The sequence below is a fragment of the Eriocheir sinensis genome, chromosome 25 (assembly GCF_024679095.1).
Source record: "Eriocheir sinensis breed Jianghai 21 chromosome 25, ASM2467909v1, whole genome shotgun sequence".
Taxonomy (NCBI): Eukaryota; Metazoa; Arthropoda; class Malacostraca; order Decapoda; family Varunidae; genus Eriocheir; species Eriocheir sinensis.
Genome location: NC_066533.1, coordinates 7,539,064 through 7,551,578, shown reverse-complemented (window position 1 = coordinate 7,551,578; position 12,515 = coordinate 7,539,064). Strand labels below are relative to the sequence as shown.

The 12,515-nt window shown below is 43.6% G+C and overlaps 1 protein-coding gene across 11 annotated transcripts in view; it reads left to right on the top strand.

Annotated features, from left to right (window-relative positions):
* The window catches only part of LOC127003278 (nuclear distribution protein nudE-like 1), a 69,235-nt gene that overhangs the window by 2,740 nt on the left and 53,980 nt on the right, over window positions 1-12,515 (top strand). For all 11 annotated transcript variants that reach the window (XR_007757027.1, XR_007757026.1, XM_050869730.1 and 8 more), the window contains exon 2: window positions 12,361-12,514. Coding sequence is in view for 9 of the 11 variants with exons in the window: in XM_050869730.1 (XP_050725687.1) it covers window positions 12,361-12,514 (154 nt within the window). In the remaining 2 variants the exon portion in view is untranslated. The remainder of the gene's footprint in view (window positions 1-12,360; window position 12,515) is intronic.

Genomic DNA, 12,515 nt, shown 5'->3' with positions numbered 1-12,515 from the left:
TATTGTTGTTGTTGTTGTAGTGATAATGAGGAGGAGGAGAAAGAAAAGTTACTGGTACTGCTACTACCACTACAACCACCAACACTACTACTACTACTGCTACACTAGATACTACATTTTCCCCCTACTGGCATAGCTACTCTCATACGTCATTCACAACCCTCACCCCCCCCAAAAAAAAAAAAAATGAGAGCAAGGAAAATAATAGATCCGAGAGTAGATGAGGTAAACAAAGCACGTAGGTAAGATCTAAATCCCCTTGCATCAGCCCGTGGCCTCGACCTTATAATCGTTTGTGCAGCGGGAGGCAGCTCGAGGCATTCCCGGGCCCGCAGTATATATATAACCTTGGCATGTCACTCTCCCACGCCGCATTACTATAATAGAAACAATATGTAATTATAGACTTAGACCTATTACGGGAACTGTTGTTTATAGTTCCGTGTGCCTTACTGAGCCTCCGAGAGTGGGATTGGAATGTATATATGAGTTTTGAGCTTTTGGGAGCGGGTTTGAAGTATGTTTTAAAGAGTTTTGAGCTTCTGAGGGTGGAATCGAAATGTATTTTAAGAGTATTCAGCTTCTGAGAGTGAGATCGAGGATTGTTTTAAGTGTTTTGAGCCTCTGAGAGTGGGATTGAAGTATGTTATAAGAGTAATTAGGGAGGCTTAAGAGCTAGAGATTAGATTATATGTACTGACAATTGATTTAATTACTGTGGGATTGCATATTAGATAATATGGTTAGAAGTGACAAGGAGAATATAAAAAAAAAGTATACAGGAATGGCTAAAGGACCTCAATGAAAACTTTAATCAAAGCAAATATAATAATAATGTTAGAGAATAGTATAATAAATGATGATAATAAAGAGTATCGGGTTGAAGTGTATATAAGAGTCTTGAGCTTCCGAGAGTTGGACTGAAGTATGTTATAATAGCTCTGAAGGAGGAGTAAGAACTAGATATTAGATTGCATGTATTGGGTGTGGATTAAACTCGTATGTATGAGATTGAATAGTATATAATAAGGTTAGAAGTGATAAAGGGACTATAATGAAGTATCAAGAAAGAATAAAGGCTCTTGGTGAATATAATAATAATAACTAACAAAATACTAATAGAAAATAAAGTAAATAAAATTAGTACTTATTCCCATGTGTATGATGTATTAGGAATAACTTCAGTTTGGACAAAAAAATACATAAAAAAGTAGAACGTAAAAAAAAAAGACCAAAACGAGTAGATAGCTATGAGGCAACTTCACACCTCCCATATACTTGATTTACGAGGACCAGTTAAGTCTGCCCTTCGCCCAAACCACGTACGTAGCTGAGTGTAAAAGGCGACAAGAGGCTTCCTGGGGGGCTGTAAAGGGAGGGTTTGCTACTCAACCGATGGAGATGTAGTATGGGGGGCGTGGGTGAAGGCTGATGCCCCCCTTCTCTTCCCTTCACCCATAACCTTGTGTATAATGCGTGTGTGGAAGTAAAGAGATGGTAGACTGATATAACCTTGTGTACAGTGTGTATGTATAATTAAAAAGATAATGAAGTGACGCATCCTTGTATTCGGTAATGCGTGTGTATGTATGATTAAATAGATAAGGAAGTGATATTTACATTCACACCTGCATAGTTAAGTAGATAAATAGGTAGATAGATATATAAATGAGGTAAGAACAAGAAACCAACAACTAAGTAAAGAAAGAAAATACACACACAAAGGAAATGCGTATCTATGTATAAGTTATAAATAGCTATGGAGTGATATTTTTATTCGTACATGCGTAATTAAGTAGATAAGTGGGTAGTTAGATAAATGTGGAAAGAACAAGTAAACAAACACTTAAAGAACGAATATACCAAAAAAAAAAAAAATACATAATGCGTGTTTATGTTTAACTAAATGTACGTAGATGTTGGAGTGATCCTTACATTCCTACGTGCATAGTTAAGTAGACGAATAGGTACCTAGATAGATAAAGGAAGAACGAACACGAAACAAACAAACAAGTAAAGAAAGAAAATATATAAAAGAAACGTAATGCGTGTGAATTCATAGGCTAAGTAAATCATAATTATATACCTACATACCTAGCTAAGTAGATAGATAAGGTACGTAGGTAGATAGCTAAAGGAAGAAGGAAACAAACAAGTATAGAAAGATTATGCATAAATAAACAAGCAAGTAAAATGAGTATAATTCACATCATATCTTCCCTATAGTTACATTCGTACAGGTAAACTGATACACATTAATAAACTAAAATATGTTATAAGTAAAGCACGTCAGCAATATACATTAACAGGTGAAAAGACTAATTAAGGTCATATCCCTCCCTTCAAACAACTACTTGTGTACAGATAAACATTTTTATTTACCGGTATCGGCAAAACTAATCAGTAATTACATACACTTGATGCCTCATGTGTGTGTGTGTGTGTGTGGATTAATTAAGCGTGTTATTAAGGGAAGCTATTTTCAAAGTAATTATCCGGGCAATACAGGTGCTTTTTTTTTTTTTACCTGGATTCTGGCTCGTATTATTAAGCTTAACCGCTTCCACTCTGTCGTCACCGCTGCGAACCTTTTTATTTATTTATTTTGCTTATTTAGTTTTTTTTACGTAGTGTTGTATCTCCTCTTCTGGTCTCTCGTTCTGTTGTCTTTTGTTGAAGCATCGTATGGCGGGCTTTTTTCTTATTGTTTCTGTACTTTTTGCCCTTGAGCTGCCTCCCTTGATGTAAGAAAATCCCTTCTTATTCTTCTGTCTCCTTCCCATCTTTTCTCATTTTCCTCCCCTTATCATCCTATCCCTTCCTCTTCCTTTTCCCTGTTCTCCCCCTCTCACCTCCCTACTTCCCTTCATACCTCTCCCCTCTTCTTTTCTTCCCCCCTCTTTATTTCCTCCCAGCTGTCATCCCTTCCTTCCTGCGTCACTCTTCCTTCTTTTTCTCTCCCTCCCTCATTCTGTTTTTTTAATTTTTTATTATTCATATTCTTCACCTCATAATTTTCCTTATTTATTCATTGTATGTCCTTAAACCTTCCTCCATCCCTACCACCTCCCCTTCCTCCATTCCTTCTCCCTTCCCGGTCTGTTTCTCCGTTTTCCTATAATCCATTTTGCATCCACCGCCTTTCCCAATATTCTCCTCTTCCTTCTATGTATACCTCCCCATTTTCACCTTCTTTTCTGCCTTCCCTTTATTTCTTCAATCTACTTCACTTCTTCACTTCCTAATCCCCCTTTTCAACACCAATCCCAACCTTCTCCCATTTATTATACCTTCTTCTTTTCACCTTTTCTTCTTCCCTTTTACTTCTTCCATCCAAACCTACTTCTCTGCGTAACACTCCTTTCCATCAGTCCTCTTCCATCCATACCTACTTCTCCGCGTAACACTCTTTTCCATCAATCCTCCCTGCGTAGCCCTCCTTCCCGACCTCCTCCATCGCCTCCTCTTTCCCTGTTCCCTTCCTCACACTGTCATGGTCTGTCTGCGTCCCTGAGGCTAGCCAGGAGCAAGACCCTGAACAGAACTCGCTGGACTGAACAAAGTAATGCAGGATGGATGGATGAGTGGATGGGAGGCAGGGAGGGATGGCGTGAGTGTTATAGCCTTGCCTCTGAACAGGAGATAGATAGATAGATAGATAGATGGATGAAAGAGTTTGGATAGACAGGTAGAGGGAAAGAACGAGTTGGTGTAAAATATAGAACTTACTGAAACTGGAAAGTGTAAATTGAAACTGCAATATTATGTAAGACGATTTAGCAGACAGATTAACACACACTGACGCACATACACACACAAAAAAAAACTGAGATTGCGTACCTTGTGTTAATTATGTGAACGAGTCCGAGGAGAAAGCGAAGATAATGTAATGAGCATAATTATTATTCACTGACGTCTTTTTTTTTTTTTAAGTGTGGCGGATTGCGAGAGTTTAAGCTGAATAACCCCACGCTATGATCATTATTATTATGATGATGGTGATAGTGATGGTGATGATAATAGTGATGGTGATGATTTTCCTCTTATTATCCTCTTCCTCTTCATCTTCTTGTTGTTGTAGTAGTTATTGTTGTAGTAGTAGTAGTAGTAGTAATTACTGTTGTTGCTGTTGTTGATATTGTTGTTGTTTTTGTTTTTATTATTATTATTATTATTATTATTATTATTATTATTCACAAGGGCGCCAAACATCACATGATTCTCTCTCTCTCTCTCTCTCTCTCTCTCTCTCTCTCTCTCTCTCTCTCTCTCTCTCTGGTCAGGGTGTTGCAAGGACCCGTATTGCAAGGATTCCAAGGTTTTTAGTGTTGCATTAAGGGAGGAAGGTCAGATTCTTGTGTTGCATAAATGAATGAATGAATGAGGAAAAGGAGTGAAAAAAATATAAGTACTGAAAAAAAAGAAGGAAGGGAATGGAGAGGGTGATTAGATGAAGGGAGGAAGGAAGGAAGGAATAAAGAAGTGCATAGATGAATAAATTAAATAAATGAGTGAAAAGATAATAAGTGAACCCAGGATGAAAAGGAAAGAAGGAAGGGAATGGATAAAAGACGGAGAGAAGTAAAAAATAAAGAAATGCGTGGAGGAATGATTGAAATATAGAAGTGAAAAGATAATAAGCAAACCAAGGAAGAATGGCAAAAAAAGGAAGGGAATGGAAAAAAAAGGAAGGAAGGAATAAAGGAATGGATAGATGAATGAATGAATGAAAAAGTGCATAACCTTGCCAAAACTTGAACACATGAAGGGCATTTGGCTTTACCCCTTTCCCTCCTCCTCCTCCTCCTCCCCCTCCCCCTCCCTAAACAGGTCACGTGCCACTCACGAGTCACGACGAACTTGTCCAAAGATAAGAAGACCGTGTGTGTGTATAGACCGGGAAGTGTGTGTGTGTGTGTGTGCTTGTTGATGAGGCGCTAACTAAGGTGTCTCTTGGGAGTGGGAGTGAGTGAGGGAGTGAGCCTTGTTACGTCAGGAGAGAGAGAGAGAGAGAGATTCATGACGTCATATCAGTGGTAGGCGGAGGCAGAGGACATATAGGCAATGTTTGGGTCTCTCTCTCTCTCTCTCTCTCTCTCTCTCTCTCTCTCTCTCTCTCTCTCTCTCGTGAAGAGGGAGGTCACCTAGGGCAATGCTGTGGTAGTGGTGGTGAAGAGAAGGTAGTGGTGGTGGTGGAGGTGGTGAGTCAGCGCTTAAAGTGGTGGTGGTGTTAGGGAAATGGGACGGTGGTGGTGGTGGTGGTCTTGACAGGCGTGGAGGTGGTGGTGATGATGGTGGTATTGACAGTGGTGGAGGTGGTGATGGTGGTGGTGATTGAGGTTATGGTAATGGTGGTGGTAACAGTAGTAAAGGTCATGGTGCTAGAAGATGGTTGGTAATGGTTGTAGAAGAGGTAGTAGTAGTAGTGGTAGTAGTAGTAGTAGTGGTAGTAGTAGTAGTAGTGGTGGTGGTGGTAGTTGTCGTAGTGGTGACGAAGGTGGTGACGTTGGAAGACACTCGGAGAGAATTTCAAGGTCATCACTATTGATTAGAGAGAAAGGGAGGGAAGGAAGGAGACCTGCAATACCTCCTTCCCCTCCTCCTCCTCCTCCTCCTTCCCCTCCTCCTCCTCCTCGCCAGACAGGAATAACTCGTAACAATATAAAAATGTCAGATCCTGCAGGGCCACCTTTTACCCCTCTCTCTCTCTCTCTCTCTCTCTCTCTCTCTCTCTCTCTCTCTGTTGTGTTCTCCTTTTTATGGTGGGAACGTAATAGAAACGCGATAGTGTTCCAAACGTGTTCTAATATTGTCTCCAGTTACGGCGTTATTATTGGAGAGAGAGAGAGAGAGAGAGAGAGAACGTATATAACACCAAGGTTCTCCCCTGGGGCTGTACTGGTGGTTGTGAGAGAGAGAGAGAGAGAGAGGTCAAGGGAACTCAATGTCACAGTGGTTATCTACATGTCCCTCGCGTGATTTAAGTCAGAGGGAGGGAAGGAGAGGGGTGAGGGGAAGAGGGGAGGAAAGAAGGGGAGGTGAGGGAGGAAAGAAAGGGAGGTGAGAGAGGAAAGGTCAAGTCAACTTCCTTCTTCGATTCTGTTTATCACATTCTTCATTTCCTCCTCCTTCCTTCCTTTCCTTCCTTCCTTCCTTCCTCTCATATTTGCTTTCATTCCATCTTCTATCTTTTATTTTTCTCTTATTATTCTTTACTCCTTCCTTCCTCCCTCCTTCCCCTTTGGCCCTTCAGTCTGGCCCTTCACTGTCTTCCTTCCGTCCTTCCTTCTCTTTATTTATTTATTACTGTTGCTATGTTCTTTCTTTTCTCCTCTTTCCCTACCATCATTTATTTTCCCTCCCTTTCTTCCTTCTCTCCTTCAGTTCAGTTCCTCACTCATCCATCAGTTCCTTTTTATCCTTCCTTCCTTCCTTCCTTCCTTCCTTCCATTCTTTAGTTCCTCCCCTCTCTCCCTCCCTCCCATTCTCCCTTCTTCCCTTCTTTAGACACGAGCGTCATAATAGCGATGTTTTTCTTTTTATTATTCAGAGGGTGCTCGTGTGTGTGTGTGTGTGTGTGTGTGTGTGTGTGTGTGTGTGTGTGTGTGTGTGTGTTCGTGTCTTTTCCATGCCGAGCTTCAAAGGGAATTTCTAGCGCGTCTTGGTGTCAGAGAGAGAGAGAGAGAGAGAGAGAGAGAGAGAGAGATTTAATCCGTGCTAATGTTTCATCCTTCCATATTTTTTTTTCATTTTCTTTTCCTTCGTTTATTATTGGCTTCATTCACGGTGTGTGTGTGTGTGTGTGTGTGTGTGTGTGTTTATCATGAGCAAATATATATCCGTTTGTCGAAGTAATTAATTTTCTGCTGAATTCTCTCTCTCTCTCTCTCTCTCTCTCTCTCTCTCTCTCTCTCTCTCTCTCTCTCTCTCTCTCTCTCTCGTTCACGTAAAAATGTCTGCAATTAGTGTAAGTAATCGCCTAAACTGTTCGGTAGAGTAATTTATCAACGTCACAATCAATCATATATATTCTACCCATAGTTTGTAATAATAATAATAATAATAATAATAATAATAATAATAATAATATGGTATGTATGGAACGCGGGTGTGTTGGCAAATCATATACTCCCGTCACCTTTCCCTACCTCTTCCCCTCTCTCTTTCCCCTCACCTCCCCTTTCCTTCCCCTTTCCCTCTCTTTCCCCTCACCTCCCTTTCTTTCCCTCTTCCTGTTTTCCTCGCTTTCCCTTCCTCCCTCTACTCAGACATCCTCTACTAATTACCCTCAGACAAGACTTTCCCCTTCCTTCCTCTTTATATCCCTCCCATCTTTACCCTTTCCTTCTCCTTCCCTTCTTCCCCTTTCCCCTTCCTCTGTGTTGGCTTGTTTCCCTCCCCCTTCTTTGTCTCCTCACTGTCTCCCCTCACTCACTCTACCCTTCACCTCCTTGCCATTTTTTCCTATATATCTTCATTATTTTCCTTATTTCTTTATTTTCCTTCCTTATGTTTTTCCCCCCTTTCTTTGTCTCCTCTCTGTCTCCCCTCTCTCACTCTACCCTTCACTTCGTTGCCCTTTCTTCCTATCTCCATTATTTTCCTTCTTTCTTTCCTTCCCTTCCTCAGATGTTCTCCCTCCCCTTTCTTTGTTTCCTCTCTGTCTCCCCTCTCTCACTCTTTCCTTCCCCTCCTTGCCCTTTCTTCCTATCTCCATTATTTTCCTTCTTCCTTTCTTTCCCCTTTTCAGATGTTTTCTTTCCCCTTTTGCATCCCTTCTCTTTGTCTCCCCTCATTTTCTTTCCCTTCCTCTTCTTCCCCTCTTCTCTCATTTATATTTTTTCGCTATTCCTATTTTTCCCTTTTTCTGTATTTTCATGTTTTCCTTCCCTTCCTTGTCTTCACGCCTGTCTTCCTTCAATTAATCTTCCCTTCAGCTTCTTCCCTTCTTCTCCCTTCTTCTATAATTTTTCTTTCATCCTCTCTTCCCTTTCCTCTGTAATGTCATATTTTCTCTCCCTTCCTGGTCTCCACGCTTGTCTTCCTTCAATTAATCTCCCCTTCACCTTCCCCCTCTCCTCCCATCTCTAATATTTCTTTCTTCGTCTTTCTTCCTCTTTCTTCCTCTTTCTTCCTTACTCATCCACCTACCCTTTCCACCTTCCCTTCCATCTCTTATTTTTTTTTCCTTTCTTCGTTTCTCGGTTCTCCTTCCTTATTATGGTTTTGCTTTCTTCCCCTTTCCTGCCTCCTCACTGTCTCCTTTCCATTACTCTCATCCTTCCTCTTCCCCTCCTTCCCTTCCATCTCCATTTCCCTCTTTCTCTCCTTCCTTCGTTTCTCTCTTCCTATTTCCTGCCTTCTCACTCTCTCTTCCCTTGCTCTTCCCCTTCCCCTTTCTCGTTCCTCATCCCCTCCTTCCCTTCCATCTCCATTTCCCTCTTTCTCTCCTTCCTTCGTTTCTCTCTTCCTATTCCCTGCCTCCTCACTGTCTCTCTTCCCTTGCTCTTCCCCTTCCCCTTTCTCGTTCCTCTTCCCCTCCTTCCCTTCCATCTCCATTTCCCTCTTTCCCTTCTTCTTTCGTTTCTCTATTCCTATTCCCTGCCTTTACTCTGTCTCCCTTCCCCTTTCTCCCTCCCCTTCCCTCAGCTCCTTCCCCTCCTTCCCCATCCCTAAGAGTCATGCATCCCCTTACACATCCTCTCTCCCTTCCCACCATTGTCTTGGCTCAAGCTCCGGCACTGACTGGGGAGTGCCAACCCTGTGACGCCATAACTGGGACACGTGGCACCCTTTCCCCCCCCCCTGACACGCCCTACCCCATCCCCGCCCCCCTTACCCACTGGCACTACCCCCTCACTCATGACATCATACCCCCCTGCTCTCCCCCCCTCCCCCTTCCGTTGACATTTTGCCCAGCTCCCACCCTCCCTCACCCTCCCTTTCCTATGCTCCCTGGGACTTTCTTACCCTCCCTTTTCCTCTCCCCTCCCTTTCTCCCTTCATCTCCGTTTCGTTTTTTTCCTATTTTCCATCTCTATCCTGATTCACCCTTTCCTGCGCTGTTAGTCACCAGTCCGTCTCTCTCTCTCTCTCTCTCTCTCTCTCTCTCTCTCTCTCTCTCTCTCTCTCTCTCTCTCTCTCTCTCTCTCTCTCTCTCTCTCGCGGTGACGTCGATTATTGATTGCGTCATCATACGGTTGGAGGACTGAGCCATTTTTTCCTCGTTTGTTTTCTTTATTTACTTGGCTTTTTCTTTTCTTCGCCATTTTTTTTTTTTTTGTGGTAATGGGATAGGTTGAATAGCCTCATTTGCCTCCCCTCCCTCCTCCCCTTCTTCTTCTTCCTTTTATTCTTCCTCCTCCTCCTCCTCCTCTTGTTGGTCCCCTGCCAATTGTCGTGTTTGTGTCCCTGCTCTCTCTTTCTCTCCTATTTTATTTTCTCTTTTCGCTTTATTTTCTATCATTCAGAGTGTATTTGTGTATACAGTCTCTCTCTCTCTCTCTCTCTCTCTCTCTCTCTCTCTCTCTCTCTCTCTCTCTCTCTCTCTCTCTCTCTCTCTCTCTCTCTCTCTCTCTCATGGTGGGTGTTCCTATGTGGTTTTGTCCTTTGCCTCTCCCTCATGCTCTCCCTCCTCTTCTCCTCCCTGCCCCTCCCCTCCCTGCCCCTCCCCTCCCTTCCCTCCCCTTCCCGGAGCTCACATTGCAGCTGCCTCATCACCCCCTCCCTTCCCCCCCTTCTTCACCCCTTCCTCTTCCCTTTCCTCCCTTCCTCATCCTTTCCCCAACAATACTTTACCCCTCAGGCCCTTCCCTTTGTCACTCCTCCCCCTCCATCACCACCACCACCCCTCTCCCCCTCCACCACCACCACAACACCTTTATCACCCTTAGGCAGATGTCCCCAGGGGGTTATTACCTTAGGGGGTGTCATTAGAACCACCACCTTCTCCTCCCATATTACCTTCCCTTCCCTAAAATTTACCTATATCCTTCTTCCTCCCTTTGTCTCTATTTTCCTGCCTTTCTCTCCCTTTACCTCCCATTTACCTATCTACCTATTTGTCTATCTGCCTGTCTACCTCCCTATCAACCTATTCCTTTCCTCTATCTTAGCTCCATTACTTACCTCTCTCTCTCTCTCTCTCTCTCTCTCTCTCTCTCTCTCTCTCTCTCTCTCTCTCTCTCTCTCTCTCTCTCTCACCTGGCCTAATGCCCGTGGGAAGTGTGAGGGAGAGGTAAGTGGAGAGAGCCAGCGCGTGGGAGGAGGTGGAGGAGGAGGAGGAGGGGGAAAGATGGATGTGGAATTCAAGCTGCTGATGATCCACTTCGTTCCCTTCTCCTCCATGCTTCTCCTCCGCCTCCCTCTTCTCCTCCTTTCATTCTTCTCTCCACTTGTAACGTATGCGCTTATACGTCACACGCCCCCATTCATAATGTTACTGACTCTCTCTCTCTCTCTCTCTCTCTCTCTCTCTCTCTCTCTCTCTCTCTCTCTCTCTCTCTCTCTCATGGCGTGGGTGAGGACAAACTAGATATTTTTTTAGTGGGTGTTGGAGGAATGTGGAACTGCAGGCTGAGCTCCCTTCCTTTCTCATTCCCTCCATTCCCTCCCTCCTCCATTCTCTCCTCCAGCTCCTTTCCTCTCTCTCTTTAATCACTTCTTCCTTTTCCTCTCGCTCACTTCTTGTTTTATCTCCTCCTCCTCCCTTCTTGTTTTATCTCCTCCTCCTCCCTTCATGTTTTATCTCCTCCTACTCCCTTCATGTTTTATCTCCTCCTCCTCCTCCCTCCTTTCCTTTCTCCTTCCCTCTTTCGTTCTCTCATTAATCATTTTCTCCTCTCGTTCTCCTCTTATCTGTGTCTCTTCCCTCCTTTCTCCCTCCTTTATCTCATTTCCTCTCTCTCCATAATCACTTCTTCCTCCTTTTCCTCGCTCTTTTCTTCTATTTATTTCTCCTTTGCATTCCCTCTCTCCTCCAACTCTCTCCCTCTTTCTCTCATTAATCATTTCTTCCTCCTCCTCTTCCCCTCTTCTATTAGTTGTTTATCTTGTTCTCTCCCTTCTCTTCTCCTTCCTTACATTCTCTCTCTCTCTCTCTCTCTCTCTCTCTCTCTCTCTCTCTCTCTCTCTCTCTCTCTCTCTCTCTCTCTCTCTCTCTCCTCTAACGCTTTTCCTATTTATCTTTCCTTTATCACGTCTTCCTCCTTCTCCTCCTGCTCCCCTTTTCTCTTATTTCTTTCTGACATTCATTTTATTCCTTGCCTCGTTTCCTATGCATTCCTTCCCTCTGTTTCATTTCCTCTTCATTTCTCTCTTCTTTCCTCCTTTTCTATCGCTTCCTTGCCGTTCTTTCCTATGTTCCGCCTCCCCATCTCTCTCTCTCTCTCTCTCTCTCTCTCTCTCTCTCTCTCTCTCTCTCTCTCTCTCTCTCTCTCTCTCTCTCTCTCTCTCTCTCCGCACTCCATCTTATTGCTTCTCTACTTCCCTCCTTTCTTCCTTCCCTCCTTGCCTCCCTCCACGTCTTTGTATACTCTCTTTTATTCTCTCTCTTTTTCTCTCCCTCCCTCCCTTTTTTTCCTCCATTTCTCCCTTTCCTTCTTCATCTCCTCCCCCTTCTATTCATCTTTTCATGTCTCCCTTCGAGTGTCTCTACTCTCTCTCTCTCTCTCTCTCTCTCTCTCTCTCTCTCTCTCTCTCTCTCTCTCTCTCTCTCTCTCTCTCTCTCTCTCTCTCTCTCTCTCTCTCTCTCATCTAGGCACGCTTCTTCCACTTCCTCCTTATCTCCACATGTCCCGCTATCTATTAACTGTTCCTCCTCCTCCTCCTCCTCCTCCTCCTCCTCCTCCTCCTCCTCCTCCTCCTCCTCCCCTTCTTCCTCCTTCTGTTCCCCATTCAATTGATAACGTATACACTGTGCTTGAAGAGAGAGAGAGAGAGAGAGAGAGAGAGAGAGAGTAAACACACAGGTAAACAGGTAAAGTATACACACGTCGTTGTGGCGAACAGAGGAGTGCTGTTTGCTATCTTGAATCACTGCTCTCTCTCTCTCTCTCTCTCTCTCTCTCTCTCTCTCTCTCTCTCTCTCTCTCTCTCTCTCTCTCTTACATGTTGCAATGATTATGTAATTTGAGAATGTATTTAGTATTTGCTTATTATTATTATTATTTATTTATTATTATTATTATTATTATTATTATTATTATTATTATTATTATTATTATTATTATTAATTTTACTACTACTGCTACAACTACTACTACTATTACCACCACCCACAAAAATGCAACCAACACAACTAACCACATCTCTCTCCACCCCTCCCGCCCGTCCTCCCGCCCTCCCTCGCGCCGCCAACAGCCTGGAGGAGACCCGGGAGGAGCTGGAGGAGTTTCAGAGTGGTAGCAGGGAGCTGGAGGCGGAGCTGGAGGCGCAGCTGGAGCAGACGGAGACAAGATGTTCGGAATACCAGGCGCAGCTCAACCGGGTGGCCATGGAGAATGACTCGCTGAAGG